The sequence below is a fragment of the Bos taurus genome, chromosome 28 (genome assembly GCF_002263795.3).
Source record: "Bos taurus isolate L1 Dominette 01449 registration number 42190680 breed Hereford chromosome 28, ARS-UCD2.0, whole genome shotgun sequence".
In the NCBI taxonomy this organism is placed as follows: Eukaryota; Metazoa; Chordata; class Mammalia; order Artiodactyla; family Bovidae; genus Bos; species Bos taurus.
This window is the reverse complement of record NC_037355.1, coordinates 42,226,388-42,244,307: the sequence shown is the minus strand read 5'-3', so window position 1 is coordinate 42,244,307 and position 17,920 is coordinate 42,226,388. Positions and strand designations below refer to the sequence as shown.

Genomic DNA, 17,920 nt, shown 5'->3' with positions numbered 1-17,920 from the left:
CCAGGAGGACAGGGGCCCCCACTGCCCATCCCTGCCCCTGGAGGCCCAGGCTCCAGGACTGCACGCTGAGGGTGAAGTTCTGCCTTGCCCTCTGGTGAGTCCAGGCTGTGGTCGCCACAGTGACTTCCCCAGGGGGCTAGGAACAGCCTGGACTTCATCAGTCCCCTTCCCAGACCTCAGAGGTCTGGAGAATCTGGGCCACCACCCATCCCTAGGGGTTTTCTCTGCTAGAAGACCTCAAACCAGCCCTTGAAAGCCCCCATGAAAGGCAAGATTTTACTCCAGCTCCTTTTCCTCCTGCTAAATTCAAGAAAGATTCAGGGCATGATTGAATTTAGTAGTATCATATATCCTGTGATCTAACCTTTTTCTTCATTAGACCTATTGCTATACAGACAAATGTATGATCACCTTCTATGCTTCCACTCTAGGACTCTCCTCCCTCTTCTCTCTCTCTCACATACATACACACACACACACACACACACACATATATACATGCATATATATTATATATATAGCTATCTGATGATTATCTAAAGCAAACAATAGTATCTTCTAGATGGTAGTATTTAGGCTGATATTTTAACTTTCTTCTTTATACTTTCTTTTTCTTAAATTCTTATGATTAGCATATGTCATTATTTCAGGATGCAGCAGTCATTATTCCAAAAATATAATAAGATAAAATAAATTATATAACTGAGTCACTATCATAGTGATCATTAGCAGTTGTTTATCTTTTATGAGTTTTCCTTTTACATCATTTGGATTTCCTTGATATGCACCACTGACATTTACTATAGCTTATTTTGTTTAAGGTGTCTTGTATGTGTTGTGGGGTCCACAGATGGAGAAGATCCTGGTGGGTCTTAAATGTCTTAAGTAGGGGAAGGGGTGGAGCAGTTCTTGGGGTGGGTGACATACACAGATCTCCCTTCCAAGTGTCACACCACCTGGACACCCATTATTACCATCTCCGCAGAGTCGACTCTGCCTCAGAGCCATAGACATCAGCGGTTATTCACTGGCAGCCATACGTCTAGCACAGTGCTGTTTGCCTTCGTTTAGGCCACCAGCATTTGCACCACTTTGGGTGTTCAGAGAATTGCTCCATATGAACTTGTGGGAAACAGGCTCACTCAGAAGCAGAGAGGTGGTTGAGATCCCAGGTTCCAGCTTGAGCCTGTCCAGGCGGGAAGGCCAGCTGTGTGACTCTGGGCAACTTAATTCATATCTCTGTGCCTCAGTTTCCTCTTCCACGCCATGGGCAAGATATTAGCACCTTTGGGGCTGTGTACATGCATGAGTTAATCTCATGCTTGGCCAATGTCCACTATAACCATTCCTCCACCATGAAACCAGATACCCTGGAGTGCACTTTCCAGCTCTCTGTGGGACACGTGTTCCTGCCTGGGCCAATCAGAGGCCCCTGTACCGGATGTTTTGTTTTGTTTTAATTTCTGCAGCAAATGACCCAGGGAAGCTGAGTAGCAGCAATGTCCAGATGGCGAGTGTGCAGGGCAGCACCGCCACGCCCCAACTTATCAGGGGCAGCAGCAGCACCCTCCAGAGGCAGTTCCCTGTGCCTGGCCACAGCTGAGGTCTTGCTGAGTAGCTCCTTGCTTCTGCTTACTATTCATCCTGGGCCCCCAGCTTGCCCACCCAACACCGGGTGAAGCCCTCTCAAGACAAACTTTTCTGCTTCAACCATTCACAGACTTTGTTTTTGTACAATGAACTGCACCATCCCTCCCCCTCCCTTGTCTTGAGGTCCTGGCTCAGTGCCTGAGTCCCCACCAGCCTTCTGCTCCATTTCTGTATCCCGGCCTGCAGCCAGGGCCGCTATTTTGCCATGCAGTCTTCTCACATCTCCTGCTGCTTGAGAACCCCTCAAGGCACCCACTGATGTGCCGTGAGAGGGTTTAGACGAGGCTGAGTATCCCCTCTCCCAAGATATACCCAGTCACAGACGTGCTGGACCTGCATCATCAGGATTGCTGCTGGGCCCAGCTCCCAGGCACCACGCTGAAGCACCAGAGGAGAGGATGCCAGCTTCTCTCCCATCTCACCCCCCTGCTTCCTGTGTGCCTGCCTCTGCCAAGCAGCCCAACACGAAGCAGATAGACACGTCTGTGTTTCAGAGAGGGTCATGACCACCCACACAGCTTTAATGCAATGAGAGGATACAGTTCAGAAAGTAAAAGGATGCAGCCAGAAACAGTCATGAGCAAGGAAACCTGCCTCCAAGGTCCCCGCTGGAGGGCACCCATCTCCCACCCCCTGGTTTCTCTAGGATTAGCTGCCACCTGGCCTAAGGATCTCCTTACTACCTTGCAGATCAGGGTGGCTGGCAGTGAAAATAGCTGCATAATCCAAGCAGCTTAGAATAAGGGTATCAGAGGCCACTGGCTTCCTGTCTCCAGTTCCAGGAAAACATGAGATGGTTGGGGAACAAAAGGTTAAACGTAAAGAATGGCAACCCTCCTTTCAGAAAGCACTGACTCCCCAACCCCTATTCAAAATCGCCTTCCAAAATTCTTTTCTAGGACATGGCACAAATCAAAACACATTGGAGAATAATCTGTTTTTTAAATAGAAGCTTCATTCTATTACTTTCATATCTTACTATATGATCTTTAGACCGCACACATGACTTCTACTAGAAAAAAAAAAAAATTAAACAAAATAGGCTCTTAAGAGAAGTGACCTGCAGGGGAGGCCTGCTGCCACCAGGGGGCACCAGCACCTCCCAAGGAAAGAAAGACTACAGGCTTCCCCTTGGGACAACCCCTGCTGACTTTCACCCCTCTGTAGGGGTCTCTCCCTCTGGCCAGAGGAACAGGGCGGTACTGCAAGGTTACAAGGCTAGGCCAGCACCCAGTCGATTCAAAGACTGGGATCGCAGTAGAGGTAAAGGTCTCCATCTGGTGGCTCCTGCCCCTCCCCATTGCCGCCACCACTAAAGTGCTTCCTTCGCCCCGTGCCATTTTGACCATCAGTTTTTAAAGGACATCTGGATAAATGGTAATAATGTCACATACAGCCCTGACTGCTGGCCTCACCTGAGGCCTGTGTTCATCCTGGCCGTAAGGAGCCCTCACCCAGAGATCACTCTAGGTTTCAGGGCCACCCTCCCCCAAGCCCAGTGGGCTTCACTCACTTTCTTGAACCTAATTTTATAGCCATTTGACTAGACTCCCTGGTCTAGGATTCAGGAACTGGCCAGAAGTAGAAATCTGGGACCCTGACCTTGTTAAGGTTTTACTTCTCTTCCAGAAAAAGCAGAAAGAAAACCAGATCTTGGTCAAAATTGAAAACTAAAATGGATGTGAATGTGGAATGTCTTATTTTAGCCTTATTAGCACACTTGGGGGACTTTTAAAAACCCTATCTGAATGGCTGCTACTTGGGAGATCACATATTAAAATATAATTTGCTATTTTTTCCAGCCACTATAGGTATTTTCCTTTCCATTGTCCAGAAAAGAAGCCAAGACTTTGTTTATCGGCTCAGTGGTTCCTGTGTTACCTGCCTAATGCTGGCATTGCCAGAAAGCCACCAGGGCTGAGATCCAGGGAGAAGGTCCACAGAGGCAAAGATGCCAGCACAGCTCGGGGGGGCTGTTTGATGCTGAGAGGGTATTCTCAGGTGTGAGGTGCTGGGGAACCTTCTGTAAACTGGAGAGACAGGGCAGGGATTTTAAAAAGACAGCCAGCCTACACTACCAGAACAGGATTGGGGTGAAGAACAGATTAAATTATATAAAGAGAATTTAAGGAATGTGGCAATTCTTACTCCAGAATTGTCAAGTAAAATTCATACCTGCTGATGTGATGTTTTGTGGCAACTTCACCCGCCAACTCTTAACCGGGATGGAAGGTGGCAGAGAGAGTGTGAGCAAAGTTGTGATTAAAAGTGACTGCTCTCCGGCAGATACAGGAGGGGGGAGAGAAAAGGGGTGAGACAGTCTTCAACCGCAATGGGGACTTTGGGAACCCAGCCTAGGGACAAGGAGGAAATGCCACATTAATAAACTGTAAGACATCACCTCCGTGAGTCATCTTGGAGTCTGTCGATCTGAATGTCAGCAAAACGACCTGCATCTGCATCAGTTTTTACCACAATGAACTCTGTCTTAAAAAGTTAAGTTGGGAGATGTTTTCTTGTGCTTCTTCATTAAATTAACTTTATTAAATTGTTTTCAAAATGTTTCTCTTGCTTACAAGTGATGCGGTCATTATTAGTAAGCATTCTGTTTGCAACCAAGCCAGAGGAGTATGGGTGGGCCAGGGAAGACACACTGGTCTAGACATCTACAGGGTCCTAGCCTTGACCGCACCACCTCCTGTCCCTGCATCGCTTTGCACGTCAGCTCTTGGTGGACCTCACTGCTATAAAGTGAGGGGATGGACCAGAAACGCAGAATCCCTTACAATTCTAAATTTCTATTTATAATTTTTTTTTATTTCAGTGTACTTATACCTGTCAAACTGATTTCAAAGAAATTATGGAATAATCCAACAAGCCAGAGGAAGACAGCTGTGCATGCAGTTTAACAGATGTCAAAACCCTTGTGAGAAGCTGGTTTATCAGGGGTGAGGCCAGACCAGGCATCTTACTCATTCCTTCTACAGAGGTCTGTTGAACACTTGCTTTGGCCTCCATTGTTCTAGTTGCTGGGGACAGAGCAGTGAACAACACAGCAAAAATTCCTTACATTCTAGTGATGGGAGATACAATAAACCAGATAATTCAGTAAAAAAAAAAAAAAAAAAACAGTATGCAAGAGAATGAAAATCCTCAAGAGAAGGCAACAGAAAATGTTGGGGAGGGCAGGGTGCAAGTTGAATTTTTAGACAGGGAGTCGATGCCTGGTGCTAAGTCCCAGTTTTTCAACTGTCCACAATGCCACACAGCCCAGCTGGGCCAAGCAGACACGTGGCAGGCTGGGAAGGATGTGAGCACGAGTGGGGCAGTCTGGGTTCTTATTCTCACACTGCTTCTCCAGAACCCATAGTCTTAGGAAAATCAGCTGGCCTCTTGGAGTTCAGTTTCTTCTGCTGTAAAATGGGAATTAAGTGTCTATCTCCAGGGCATATCATGCAAATTAAATGACATAATGTACGTTGCTGTGTGATGTGGAGTCTAAGGTTCCAACCACGTGAGGTGTCCTTCCCTGCCCCGCATGGGACAGTAGGGGAGGGAGACTCCCCAAAGCTTCAGTCTCCTTCTGGGCAGAACCTCCCTGTGGGCAAATTCTAGCTCCATGCAGTTTCCAAAGGGACTCAGCCTGCAGGGCTCCTGGGCTCCAAGCCTCTCTGTAGAAACGGGAGTGCTTCCTTGGTGCTTCTGAGAACCCTGCTTCTTCCTTCCAGATGGAGAGGAAATGGTTCAGGAGGTACATCTTCGCTCCTCCAGCCCACTTTACCTGTTGCAGCCAGAGGCCCCCTGGAAGGTCTTCTCAGAGCCAGCCCTCCAGGACCCTAGCTCCAACTCCTTTCCTTCAATGCCTTCCCACCACTGCATCTCCAAGAGTCGCATCCTCACTCTGTCTGCCCATCTGTGCCTTGCAGCAGCCTCAGACACCTGTATCTCAGGACCACCCTCTCCCTAGCATTTCCTGCCCTTTCTGAATCACCAGCTCTTGCTGGACTCTGCAGCTCAGCTTACACCCCCACCCCTACCCATGGGTTTGACTCAGTCATGCCCCTTGATGTGACCAGTGCAGCACAGGCCTCTCTGTTCTGCATCTGTCATGCTGCACCCGAATCATCTCACCTTCCAAACAAGGACCATGGGTTGAACTCATGTGGCCCCCCCAGGGCCTGGCACACAATCTGGCACAGCCCAGACACTCAGGGAGGCCAAGAAATGGATGAATATATGGGTGGCTGTGGAGAGTGGATGTGAGGGTAGGTAGGAAGTCGGGGGAGTAGGAAAGAGAGGGATGGGGCAGGGTGGCAGGAGGGACAAGCAGCTGCCTCGGGCAAGGCGGGAGCCAGATATGGTGACGGAGAGAGGTGGAGTCTGGGGGTATTTAGATGGATGGCGGCTGGCTGAGACCCCCACCAGCTCCTTTCTATCCACAAGCCTGAGTTCTGCAACTGAGGTCTGCAAGTCAAATGAGCAAATCTTGAACGTTAAGTGGAAACCAATTAAAAAAACACACTGCAGTGACTTGAAAGAAATTCCAACAAATGGCTTTCACAAACCAGCTTGTGTTTCAGCAGAGTTTATGATCTGAATTTGCATCATTAGGAATAAGGACAAATGTGGATGAACAGCAGGGGCGGAAACAACATGCATTAGATGATAAACAGCATCCACAGCTCTCCCGTCCTCACAGTGCTTCACGCCCTAAGGTTTTACGGTCGCTTCCCGAGAACTAAGAGGGGGGTGTTGTTTCACTTTCCCATTTTCACATATTCAGAATGTGAATAACCGTGGACCAGGTGTTGGTTGAATTACTGGTCCCAGTTCCTCCAGCCCCTGTAGGATTATACACGCACTCATGACTTCCCTACTGGCCCCCTGCACATCTCGCCCCTTAACTCTGGGTTTGGCCATCAACTTGTTTTGGCCGAGCAGATGTTAGTGGAAGTGACCGAAGCAGAGGCTTGAAGTGTGTTTGTGTATTTGGACTCGTCCTTCTGTGCTCTTGGCATAGCCATGAGAGAAGCACGATGTGGTAGCCCATGAGTCCTGAGAGAAAAAGCTACCTGGAACCAAGATCAGGCAAGCCCAGCTCAACCCCATCCAACTCACAGACCCAGGACCGAGAAACCCGGCCTGCACTGCTCGCCACTGCAATTCTGTGAGTTAACAACAGCTGACTAATCTGGACCATGACAACTGCACTCTTTACTTAGTGATGACACTGCCAGGCATGTGCTGGCCATTTCCCACACATCTTCCCACATAATCGTGACAACATCCCTCAGACACAGGCGTCACCATCTCCACTTTACAGATAAGGATGCTGGGACTCAGCTAGAAGAGTCTGCCCAAGCTCAGGGCTCGTATGTGAAAGGTCAGGACTCCAATCATGCCTGTCTGCCTCCAAAGCCCCTGCTGTGCACCAAACTTGCTTCCACGTGGAGCAGAAGCTGTGCTGACAGGAGAAGAGCCCCCTCCTGAAGGTGCTGGAAGCGCTTGGTGCCTCTTCCTCGGCATACCCTGTGACTAGAAAGTGCCTTGTTTCACAACTGTATTTCCTTTAAAACACATATGGGGGCTGGTTGTCTTTTTCCAATTCTGACTGAGCTGTTCATCCTCAAATGCCCCAGGAGACAGCCCTGCAGACAACCGTGACCAGCCTTTTCAGAGGAAGGCCCTGTGAGCCATCTTGGCCTCATGGCCAGCGCTTGCTCCAGACCGCCCGTTAACTGTGTGAAGTCATGTGCCGGCGGCCAGCGCTTGCTCCAGACCGCCCGTTAACTGTGTGAAGTCATGTGCCGGGAGAGGTGGTGGCGCTCACGGAAGCACTCGTGGCAGATGGGGCACGTGAGGGCCTCTGCTCTCAGCCTCTTGGAATGCAGGCTGGGCCCCGCATGCTCCTTTTTGTGGTGGGATCTCATGTGGAAGACCAGGTCGGACGTCAGGCGGAAGGACAGGTTGCAGTTGGCGCACCAGTTCTGGGTGGACAGGCCCAGGGAGGTGAGCGTAGGGGGCAGCAGGGCCCAAGAGCTGGTGGAGGACGACGATGGGGGCGTGGGGATCTGGACCGTGGCGTGCTTGAGCCACAGCGTGGGGGCGCCCAGGAAAGTGCCGCAGAGAGGAGCATGTGGTGGCCCTGTTTGCAGGTTCCAGAAATCACCCACCAAAAGCTTGGAGTTGGAAAGTCGACCCCAGCAAGTGACATCAACCGTGCTGATGAGTCCCAGCAGCTCTCCCAGGGCATCTGCAGGTTCACCGGCCTGAAAGACACAGGCTGGTCCCAGTCTCCCTGCTGGACCCCTGGCTGGCTTGCTGAAGGCACTTCTCTGCTCCCTGCGGGCTCCACTGGGCCACACAGAGACGCGGGTGCTGCCAGTTAGGTCCCTGCGGATATCAGGGGTCAGCTGCTGGGGGCCAGGCTGGCCTACAGGGCCACTGTGCTTCCTGTCCTGGGCCTGCCCACCCCCAAGCCTCTTCTTGAGCTGACGCACCTCTGTGAAGGCGCTCTGCCCCTGTTCCCACCAAGTCTTTTGGGGCATCAGCTTTCCCAGCCTGAGCTTGCCTGGGGCCACTGATAGTACCATCTCGGCACAGGCCTCATCCTGGCCACTGCCGCCCAGGGCAGTCTCAGAGCCCAGGCAGTTTGTTTTCTCCAGTAGCACTGGCTTCTGGCCCCAGCCCTGCTCAGATTCACTAAGCTGCCATCTGTTTTCAGCTGAAGGGCTCTGCAGAACTCCCTTCCCAGTAGCCATGGGGGCCACAGAGCCTGAGCCAGCTGAGTAAGGTGGATCCTCCGGCAGCTGTCAGCCCCAGGAGTTTCTGGAGGGCTTGGCCCGGGGAGTGGCTGTGAGATTGAAGGGCTCCCCTGGGGCCTGGGCCAGCACACTTGGACGACAGGGCTCTGCAGAGAGAGGAAGCAACAGGCCATGAAACGTGTGCTCTTCACTCAGGGACATATCATAGCATGCAGCCTGTAGGAACTTAGAGAACTCCTCCCCTCACCCGGGACCTCAGTATCTTGGGCCAGTTGCTGATAAGAGCATGAACTTGAAGGCAGACAAGTGTCCATGTGAGTCCAAACTCTGCCAGTCTTCAGCTGTGTGATGTTAGACGAGCTACCCTTCTAATTAATCTTCTCAGCTAACTTGACCAGAGACAGTTTTCCTCCTTTGCCTCCAAAGCATCCTGACTGCTACAGATGCAGCGACTCACCCTGACTCAGAGCACCACGGTTTCACCACTAGGGCTCCATCAGAGGAAGGACCACAGCGCACAATGCTGCCGCCCGGAGGCCAGACTCGGTACTGCCCTGCATCTATCAGCATCCAGGCAGGAGCTGCTGTGTTAACAGTGGCACAAGGCTTCCACCCGTCAGTAGTGACTTGGTTGACACTCTAACATCTCCGCACCCTGATAAACAGCAGTTTTTGTTCCTTGCTGCTCAGTATGCTAATTTTTCTTCCAAATAATCACACACACCAGGACATTTCAAGCACTTGATGACAGGAACTCTGTAGCACAGGTGACCAGAGGGTAAAAGCTGGACAATAAACACCCAGGCAAGGCAGGCTGGGTGCGCGGCTGTTCCTGGCCCCTGCTCCCATGCCTGGGGGAGCCGCCTTTCTACCAGGCCCTGACCCTGCAACAAGTGTGGGTCTGCCCCTCTCCACTCTCCTGACTACACTTGTTTTTCACACATTCATCCACTTGCTTGTCCTCTGCTCACCTGTCAACTGTCAGAGGTCTTCTTGTGCCAACCTACTTGGCATTAACAGGGGAATCAGCCTCTGCTTTGCCCTCAAGGTGCTCATGGCGCAGGGGAGATACACAATGGCCATATGTGAATGCGCCTGGAAGGAGAGGGAGCCATCAGCCCTGCTGGGGAGACATTTACCCCTCTTCCCTGACCAGCCCACCAGCAAGTTCTTGAAGCTTGCAGACCCATCTTTAAGTGTCTCCTCGGCTTGTGAGAGGTTTGCCGGACCACACTCCACTGAGTGTTCTGAGCTTTTATCATTAAGAAATATGTGTCCCGAGCCCAGGAGGACTGTGAGGAGTGGGCAGCTCTGATCCTTCCTCACAGGGACATCATTTAGGTTCAACTCAGCTTCTTCTTCTTCTTCTTGGCCTGCCTCCTGCTCCACCTGTAAAAGGCCTCACAGATACCTGCCCTCCTTATCACTATCTTGGTGACAGAAGTCTGTGACATGTGCTTGGCATATGAGTGAAGAGGACCCTGGTCCTGCAGTACTAAACATCCTGCCCGATGTCCCTGCAAAGAGGAGGCACAGCTGGGACTGAAACCCAGGTGTGCGCCCCCAAAGCCTGCATGGCTGCACTGGCCACGTCGCCTTCCCAGAGTCCCCCTGATGAACAACCAAGCCAACTACATGACCCAAATACCAAAGGAGGGTATACTGAAGGTTTAAGCTTCCTTTTCCTGCCTTCTCTCCAACTTCTCCCAAGCTTTTACCCAATCAGAAAGTCAGACTCTTTGTCTAACCTGTGAAGTTTGAACAGTTTGTGAGGAAACATATGCCAGACCTACCCTTCAGCCCATCCAGTGTGACTCCAGTCTCCTGCTTGGTCGTCCTGAAAGGACTTCCAAGATGGGCCACCAGGGTGAGGTGAGCCTCCCCATATATCTTTTCCAAACTGAGTCCTCAAAGGAGATGCCATTGACATCAGAATTAGTGCCGGTCAACGTTAGTTGAAGAGGCAGAGATGGCCATGTCACTGCACCGAGTGACCCTGAGCTGTCCTTCACCTCTCTCAGCTTCAACTTCCCATTAACTGGGGTTGGACTGAATTATCTCCACAGTCCTTTCCAGATCTAACCATGTGTGACTCCAGTTGGGATGAAGCCGTTTCTCCCTCTAGCAGTCTGCTCGACACACACACACACATCCAGGCACATTCACACCCTCACATACACATGCATTCACAATACATACACACCCACAATCTCACAGGTAGTCACTCTCACGTACATACTCACATACACTCAAACACATACACACTATTACACAATCAAATGCACATACACCCTCACACAAACTCCCCCTTCTTCTCTCTCTCACTCTCTGCCCCTCACTGTTTACCAGATGTAGAACCACCTGATGTGTTTCCCACAGCTGGGCAGGAGGCTGCCTTGCTGACCTGGCTGCACCCCTGTACTCCTCTGCACACAGCCCCACTGCGTTGCCCTCACAGCTCGGGCAACATTGTCCAACCACAGCCATGCAGACCCCATTGACAGAACTTCCAGTGTTTTGAACGACAGATGAGAAGACCTTCTCAGCTATAAAATTTGAAACATGCTGTCTTCCTGCAGGCTGGAGTGTTTGCTACCAGAATGCTTCATGATATAAGTATACATCTCACCATTTATTGACTACATAAATGTACGTGCCAGAGATGCCCAGAGCTTAACACATCTTACGTTATGGCATTTTCACAACTACATGAGGAGTGTTGCAGGTCTCAATCCAAATGTGTCCATCTACAACCTACAGATGCCATATCAATAAACCCTGTGCTGTTCCAGCTGTTTGAAACTCTTCTAGATCTGGATTCTGTCAACTGCTGAATCCACCCGAAACACTCATCAGTGTTATCATCCAACTCCTGATAATGATAATGAGAACAAGGAGGAGAAGGAAGGAAAGGTGGAGACCAAGGTACCGAACTGATGGAAGACCTTAGCATGCCGTCCACCCTCCCTGACTGAGGGTCACCACTCTCACACGCACCAGCACCGCCAGGTCAGGTCACCCAGGCAAGTGCAAAGAATGTCCTAGCAAACCCCTTCTGGGGACCCACCTAACCTTGGTCCACTGCATCTGCGGCAATCACCAGAAGGAAGTCTTTCAAATGAAAGATGATATGAGTCTGTTGTGGCTTGTTCGGGGTTAGGGGAACACAGGCACAGCCGCTCAGTGCTGCTTCTGTCCCCCTTTCCTACATGGACCTACCAACGCCCTTTGCAACTGGAAGGTGGCTCTCTGTCCAGAAGATCGCTGAGCAAAGCAGAGCCGCTCCCTCCTCTTTCTCTTTCCACTGACACCAGCTGTTCTAGCAGCAAGCGGATCTATGCATCCCTTGATTTTTTCCTCCCTTCCAATATTAAAGGAACTTTGCTGTCCTCCACACTCCTCAGTAGCCTAAGTCCATTCTGGGCTCTTGATCCCTGACATTATTTACTCATCCTTGTCACTCTGCTGTACGTGTCCTGAGAAGGGACTCTTCTTGCCTTCCTTGGTTATTTCAGTCTGAGCTCAGCAAGACAAACCTCTGAGCCATACAGACATCATTCAGTGCTGGCTTCCCTGGTAGCTCAGATGGTAAAGAATCTGCCTGCAGTGCAGGAGACCCGGATTCGATCCCTGGGTCAGGAAGATCCCCTGGAGAAGGAAATGGCAACCCACTGCAGTATCCTTGCCTGGAAAGTCCCATGGACAGAGGAGCCTGGTGGGCTGCAGTCCATGGGGTCACAAAGAGCCGGGCATGACTGAGCGACTAACACTTACACTTACACACTTGTGGTCTTCCTATTGAAGCAATCTGACTTCAATCCCAGACTCGCCAACCTTTTCCCAGCCTTCAGATGAAGTACTGATCTTGGCAGACTTCTGCAACTGAGCCTCCCAAGTCAAGAGTTTTGACCACGTCTGTCCTCCCTCCCACCGGGAATACTTCTCCCTCAGGACTCAGTCCATCAACCAGTGTTCTACTGACCAAAAGATGAAGTTTTCCGAGAAGTGAAGCCTCACCTGCCCCGCAGTGTAAAAGCGCTTGTTTCTCTGTTTATTACCTACTGCTGGGGCACTGGCTGCAGACTCAAATCATTCCTTCATCTGAGCAGCACTGGTCACGTTCTAACTTTCTGTTCAGGTTCTAACCAGGCTTCCAGCCTCACAGTCACAGGGAATTTAAGTGTGTGGGTTTCTAGGGTCAGAATGCCTGGGTCAAATACAGCTCTGCTCTTGCCAATCACGTGACCCTGGACAAGGTCCCGATCCTCTCCCTGCCTCTGTTGTCTCACTATGGATCATCTTAGTGCCCACTTCATGAGGTGGTTATGAGGATTAAATGGATTAACATACCTAGAGTGCTAAAGAGCCTGCCTCAATAAATGTGAAAGTGAAAATGTTAGTCACTCAGACGTGTCCAGCTCTTTGCCACCCTATATACTGTAGCCCGCCAGGCTCCTCTGTCCGTGGAATTCTCCAGGCAAGAATACTGGAGTGTGTAGCCATTCCTTCTCCAGGGGATCTTCCCAACCCAGGAATCGAACCCGGGTCTCTTGCATTGCAGGCAGATTCTTCTCCGTCTGAGCCACCAGGGAAGCCCAGGTTTATCATCATACTAGTAATTTATTATCATACTAGTTCTGAAGGTTAAAGACAAGCCCAGGGCTGCCTTCCCTCCACTCATGCCCCTCCCTGCCAGGGACCAGCACACAGTAGTGTTTAATAAGGGTCCAAACAGCCTGGGCAGTTTCCACCTTCCCCCTCCATTTACAGGAAAAAGAACTCTTTCTCAAGCAACTGAATGATAGCATGTTACTGATATCTGAACATACTCACCACCCCAAGCTAGCCAGCCAGCCTCCAATTGTCCCAAGTTGCAGCTCAGAAACTAGGTCTTATTCAGTGAAACCATCTCTGCCGACAGGGCCTTTCTCCACTGCTTCCTCTTCAGCTAAAACAAATGAGAACAGAAAAAAGTCTTCTGGGCCCCAAGACTTTGGTTTCCTCAGACTCTGGAGATGCTTCTCATACTTTTTTGGAAGATTTCTGAAGATAATCATCTATCTACCTCTTATATATGTGGATTGTGTGGTGCTGGGTTTTCCTAAAAGGGAAACATACATGTTTTCTAGATCTCCTCTAGCCAAAGAACTCTGAGAAAATGAAAAACTGCAGAGTTGTCCAGGCCTTCCTGGAGGTTGGCTACTGGTGCCACGCAGTGGGAAAGAAGAGAAGGACTTTCCAGCCAGCCCTCGAAGGCTCCACATTCAGTTATGCCTACATCCCTCTAGTAGCAATGCCTGCTATGATCAAGCAAAACCAAATGCAGGATTCCCAGGAATGTAGCCAGCTCCCAGGCCCACTGTGAGGTCAGCTGCAGTCCTAACACAACTTGGCCAGTTCCAGTGGCAGTCTTCAGAGGAAAAGTCCATGGTTTGTACAATAGACTGCATAGTCAGACTCTACAAGAACATCATTGGCTAGAAAGAAGAAGAGATGCAGTCTATTGGAGAAGGAAAAGAAATTCAAAAGCACTGCAGCTCAAGATTTTGCCTAGAATAAAAAAAAATTATGAGATCGTCTGTTTTAAAGAAAAGTTGTCACCTCTTAGGTTTTCTGAAAAAGAAATCTGCTAATCAAAGCAGACATGATAGTTCTATATCATTGGAAAAGCATCCCTTCCGCCTCCCTCCCCAAAGTCTAATACCTGGGAAGTCAGAGGTTAAATGATGCAAAAGACAATTTAACTCTTCAGTCCAGAGAACAGTCTCCCAAATCAAAGTGTCATGCTTATACCTATGAAAGTGTCCAATGTTCTTTGACATAAAGTAGAAAAAAAATTTTCTTTCAATAAACACACTGAAATCTTCTTCCATCATTTTTAATTTTTGTTCAATTCTGTGTGATTTATCTACTGACAAATTTCCTTTTGCATATCAACCAAAAGTTAAATAAGATGAATTATCACTAAAAATCATAACAAACTCAAAAAGCAGGTTAAATTAATTATGAAAAACAAAAGTCTCAAATGTTGGGCAGTAATTAGCAGCTTTAAAACCAAACAAGTTTCATTTTTACAATTATATATATATACACATATATATATATAGTATGTATATGCGCATGTTTGAACATATAGCTATACATACCACAAAAATATCATCAAATAATGAAATCATGTCTGATTAAATTTTTAAGAAGCAAAAAACTGCTTTGCTATATAATATTTTCTACTTCATTTCTCAAAAATGAATCAGATTTGTTTTCCTATATTCACTTAGTATCTTGGATATGAAAATGAAACCTTTCTACTGTGGTCTTATCTCATGTACACAAAAACATCACTCTCCAATGTCACAATAATTGTTATAAAAAGGCTGGATCATTCAACAGTAATTCTGAAACCTAATTTCTGCACACCACCAGCATTGCCAAGTATACACTTTATAAATTTATAGTTAACTTCCAGTTTCAACTCTCAGCCAAATGTTTCCCATGCAAAGCTCTGGCCTATTGTCTTCCCATAACTGCTCTCTGAATCCCACCCTGGCCCTCCCCACCAACCTGGCCTAGGACTGCCTGCACAGAAGGATGGCATGGGCCCCCATGTTCCCTTAATGGTCCTGCAAAATTTAGCTTCCTGGTGCTGTCTGTGTCTATTACTAAAGGCCAAATACCAAGAAAAGGATTCAATCAATGCCTTGTTTCTAAAGCCAAGTATTTCTTTCAGCTCACCCTGAAAACTCAGAGATTTATAACTTGATCCTTTATGTATTTTCCCACAACAGGCACTGAACAGGTTACATGCCTAGATCTTTGATATAATCAGTTGGAGAAAGGATCTGGAACAAATGCATCGTTATTATCCTAGTACCCAGAACAAACTCTGGCTAATAACGGAGCGGCAGAGGATGGGTGAAGGGCTGAAGGGATGAATTAAAAGGATTGCAGCACAAAAAGTCAACCTAGGAGGAAAAAAAAAAAAAATCCAAGGTGGAATTCTTGATGGGGGAAGGAAAAGGGGAAGAAGGGAGGAGGAGAGAGAGAAAGAAGGAGAGAGAAAAGGAAGGACGGGGGACACAGGTAAAACAACGATGGACAAGAAAAGGTGAGACAGATGAGAGAAAAATACAGAGAGAAGCAAGGAGACAAAAGACAGAGGCAGAGGGCAGGGAGAGGGGCAGCACAGGAGCGGGGAGAAAGGAGCGATGGAGAAGGCTGGTGACAGCGGCAAGAACCGAGCAGTTAAAGGCAGGGCTGAGAACCTGCCCCGGGGTAAGGCCAGTAGAAATGAGATGACTCCCGACCCCCACGCCCATTCGCGGCCCCGTCCCGGGGGCAGGACAGCGCGTCTCACCTCGGCTCTCTCGCGGCGCTGGGGACGCGCTGGCAGCCCCGGCCGCCTCCAGGTCGCGGCCGTGACACGCGGCTGGGAACTTGGCGCGCGAGCCCTGGGGCCGGCTGGTCCCCGCCTTCCCGGACTGCCCCGCCTCTGAGGCGGGGCCTCGGGCCCGGCCCCGCCCCGCCCGCAGCGGGCAGAAGGGTTTCTGGGAAGGGCCTGCGAGTGGGCTGAGCCCTCAGAAAGGGGCGCCTAGGAGACCCGCTCCGAGAAGGCAATGGCCCCACTCCAGTACTCTTGCCTGGAAAATCCCATGGGCGGAGGAGCCCGGTGGGCTGCAGTCCATGGGGTTGGACACTACTGACGCGACTTAGCAGCAGCAGCAGCAGCAGCAGCAGGAGACCCGCTGCACCGCCCGCCGCAACCGCCCGCCTTCACCTAGCCCTCTTGGCGGGGCCTGGCCGGCCCGCGAGCCCGGCTCCGCATATCTCGACCGGCCGCCCCCGCTGGCTCAGGTCTTGCCCCATGCCTCGCAAGTTCGGGACTGAGGAGGGTGCCCTGGCGCGCGGGCTCGCCTTTGGAGGCGGCCCTTGGACCACGGCAGAGGCTGTACGTGATCTGTGTGCTGCGACTTCTACTCTCTTAGGTCTCCGAGACCCAGGCGACAGACAGTACAGATGGTCGGTGCCCTGCGGCTGCAGATCCTCCGTGCGCTGCCCAGAGACCCCCATCAGCGTCATGGACTCTCCTTCCCTTCCAGGCTGAGCGGCCCGTGCAAGCTCCATATTTGTGGCTTCCCTGAGAATCACCCAGACTTCACTGGAGCTGACCCTCGGCCTCTCAGCCTTTGCTGAGCCACCTCAGTTCTGAAATGGCAGCGTTTTGCCCGATAACGGTGAGTTCTGTGACTTCACAGAATGCACAGGTGGCAGGGAACTTAATTACTCGCGGAAGGTGGGAGAGGCCAGCACCTAAAGGGTTGGGGACCAGAGGAAATGCCTTCTAAGTGACTGCATTCATGCCAGATCGTGGACTAAATAGGACATAGACCTGGAGTGAGGGTGAGAGGAGACGGGAGTAGAGTCTCAGGTAACCTGAATGGTTGCAGTGGCATCCAGGTGTATGGGTCACATTGTTTGAGCCCAGCAGAAGGGCAGAGCAGATTGGATAGGGGAAGAGAGAATCCTTGAGGGACTAAAGGGAACCTTCCTTCAGTCACTCAGTAACTGTTCTGGATGCCCCTGAAAGGAGAGTGTGGTTTCCTAAGGTGACAAAGCCCTGTGCTTTTCTCAAAGATTTGGGAGCATCTGTTACACAAGGCAAGATTGTAAAGGACCAAAATTATGATGAGTCTGAGGTGGGCAAAGTGAAATTCAGAACAGACATTAAAGTTCTGGTAACGGCCCCCAAAGCAAAACTTTCCTTCTGTGAAGAGAGCCCACTAATTAACATGGACATGAGAAATCAAATCTCTAATGTGCAGCTCAGTCAGCCTTACTGGAATTACAGGACTTCTAGGACAACCTCGAAAATAATCTGTCCACCTAGAATTCTGTATCTGACCCAACTGTTATTCAAGAGTGAGCACAACACAGATATTTTCAGGGGTACAGAGCCTAAATTGAACACCCTCACAACCTTGGTGAAAGAACTAACAAAGAATGTGTTTCAGAAGGAAGGAAACAGAACCCAGAAGAAAGCAGAGAGTTTCAAGAAACAGTGACTGTAAGTCCAAGATCAAGATGTCAGTAGGGTTGGTTTTTTATGAAACCTCCATGAATTGCAGGCAGCCACCTGCCCTCTGTGTCCCAAACACTGCCTTTTCACTGTAACTGTTTGAGGCCCATCTCTCGTCTCTTACTTTTCTTATGAGGATACTAGACTTAGGCCCAACACTTAAGACCTTATTTAACCTTAATCACCTCCCTAAACACGCAGCATCTAAATGCAGTCCCATTAAGGATTAGGGCTTGATAAATTAACTTGGCAGTTAGGGCACAATTCAGCTCATAGCACTCAGTAAATATCAAATAAGTTACATCAGTACTTAAAAAACTTCCCACAAAGAAAATACCAGATATAGGAGATAGCGTATCAAAAATTCATGAAGCAAATCATTGTGATCATGTTCAAAATCTTTCCAAAGACAATGTAAAACCCTCCCAAGTGC

The 17,920-nt window shown here is 49.6% G+C and overlaps 1 protein-coding gene across 3 annotated transcripts; it reads right to left on the bottom strand.

The window, feature by feature from the left end:
* Positions 1 to 6,219: 6,219 nt before the first annotated feature.
* ZNF488 (zinc finger protein 488) lies at positions 6,220 to 15,915 on the bottom strand. Of its 3 annotated transcripts, XM_059882704.1 has the most exons (4): positions 15,769 to 15,915; positions 13,248 to 13,362; positions 9,386 to 9,509; positions 6,220 to 8,560 (listed from the first exon to the last, which is right to left on the bottom strand). In XM_059882704.1, the coding sequence occupies exon 4, from the start codon at positions 8,409 to 8,411 to the stop codon at positions 7,437 to 7,439; it is 975 nt and encodes a 324-aa protein (XP_059738687.1). In that variant the 5' UTR covers positions 8,412 to 8,560; positions 9,386 to 9,509; positions 13,248 to 13,362; positions 15,769 to 15,915; the 3' UTR covers positions 6,220 to 7,436. The 3 variants fall into 3 exon arrangements, with proteins under 3 accessions (XP_059738687.1, XP_059738688.1, XP_015316579.2); XM_059882705.1 differs by lacking the exon at positions 9,386 to 9,509; XM_015461093.3 differs by lacking the exon at positions 15,769 to 15,915 and having other exon boundaries at positions 13,248 to 14,419.
* Between the last annotated feature and the right edge of the window lie 2,005 nt (positions 15,916 to 17,920).

Coding starts and splice junctions, on each gene's coding strand:
- ZNF488 (XM_059882704.1), bottom strand. CDS start 8,411: ATGGCTACTGGGAAGGGAGTTCTGCAGAGCCCTTCAGCTGAAAACAGA.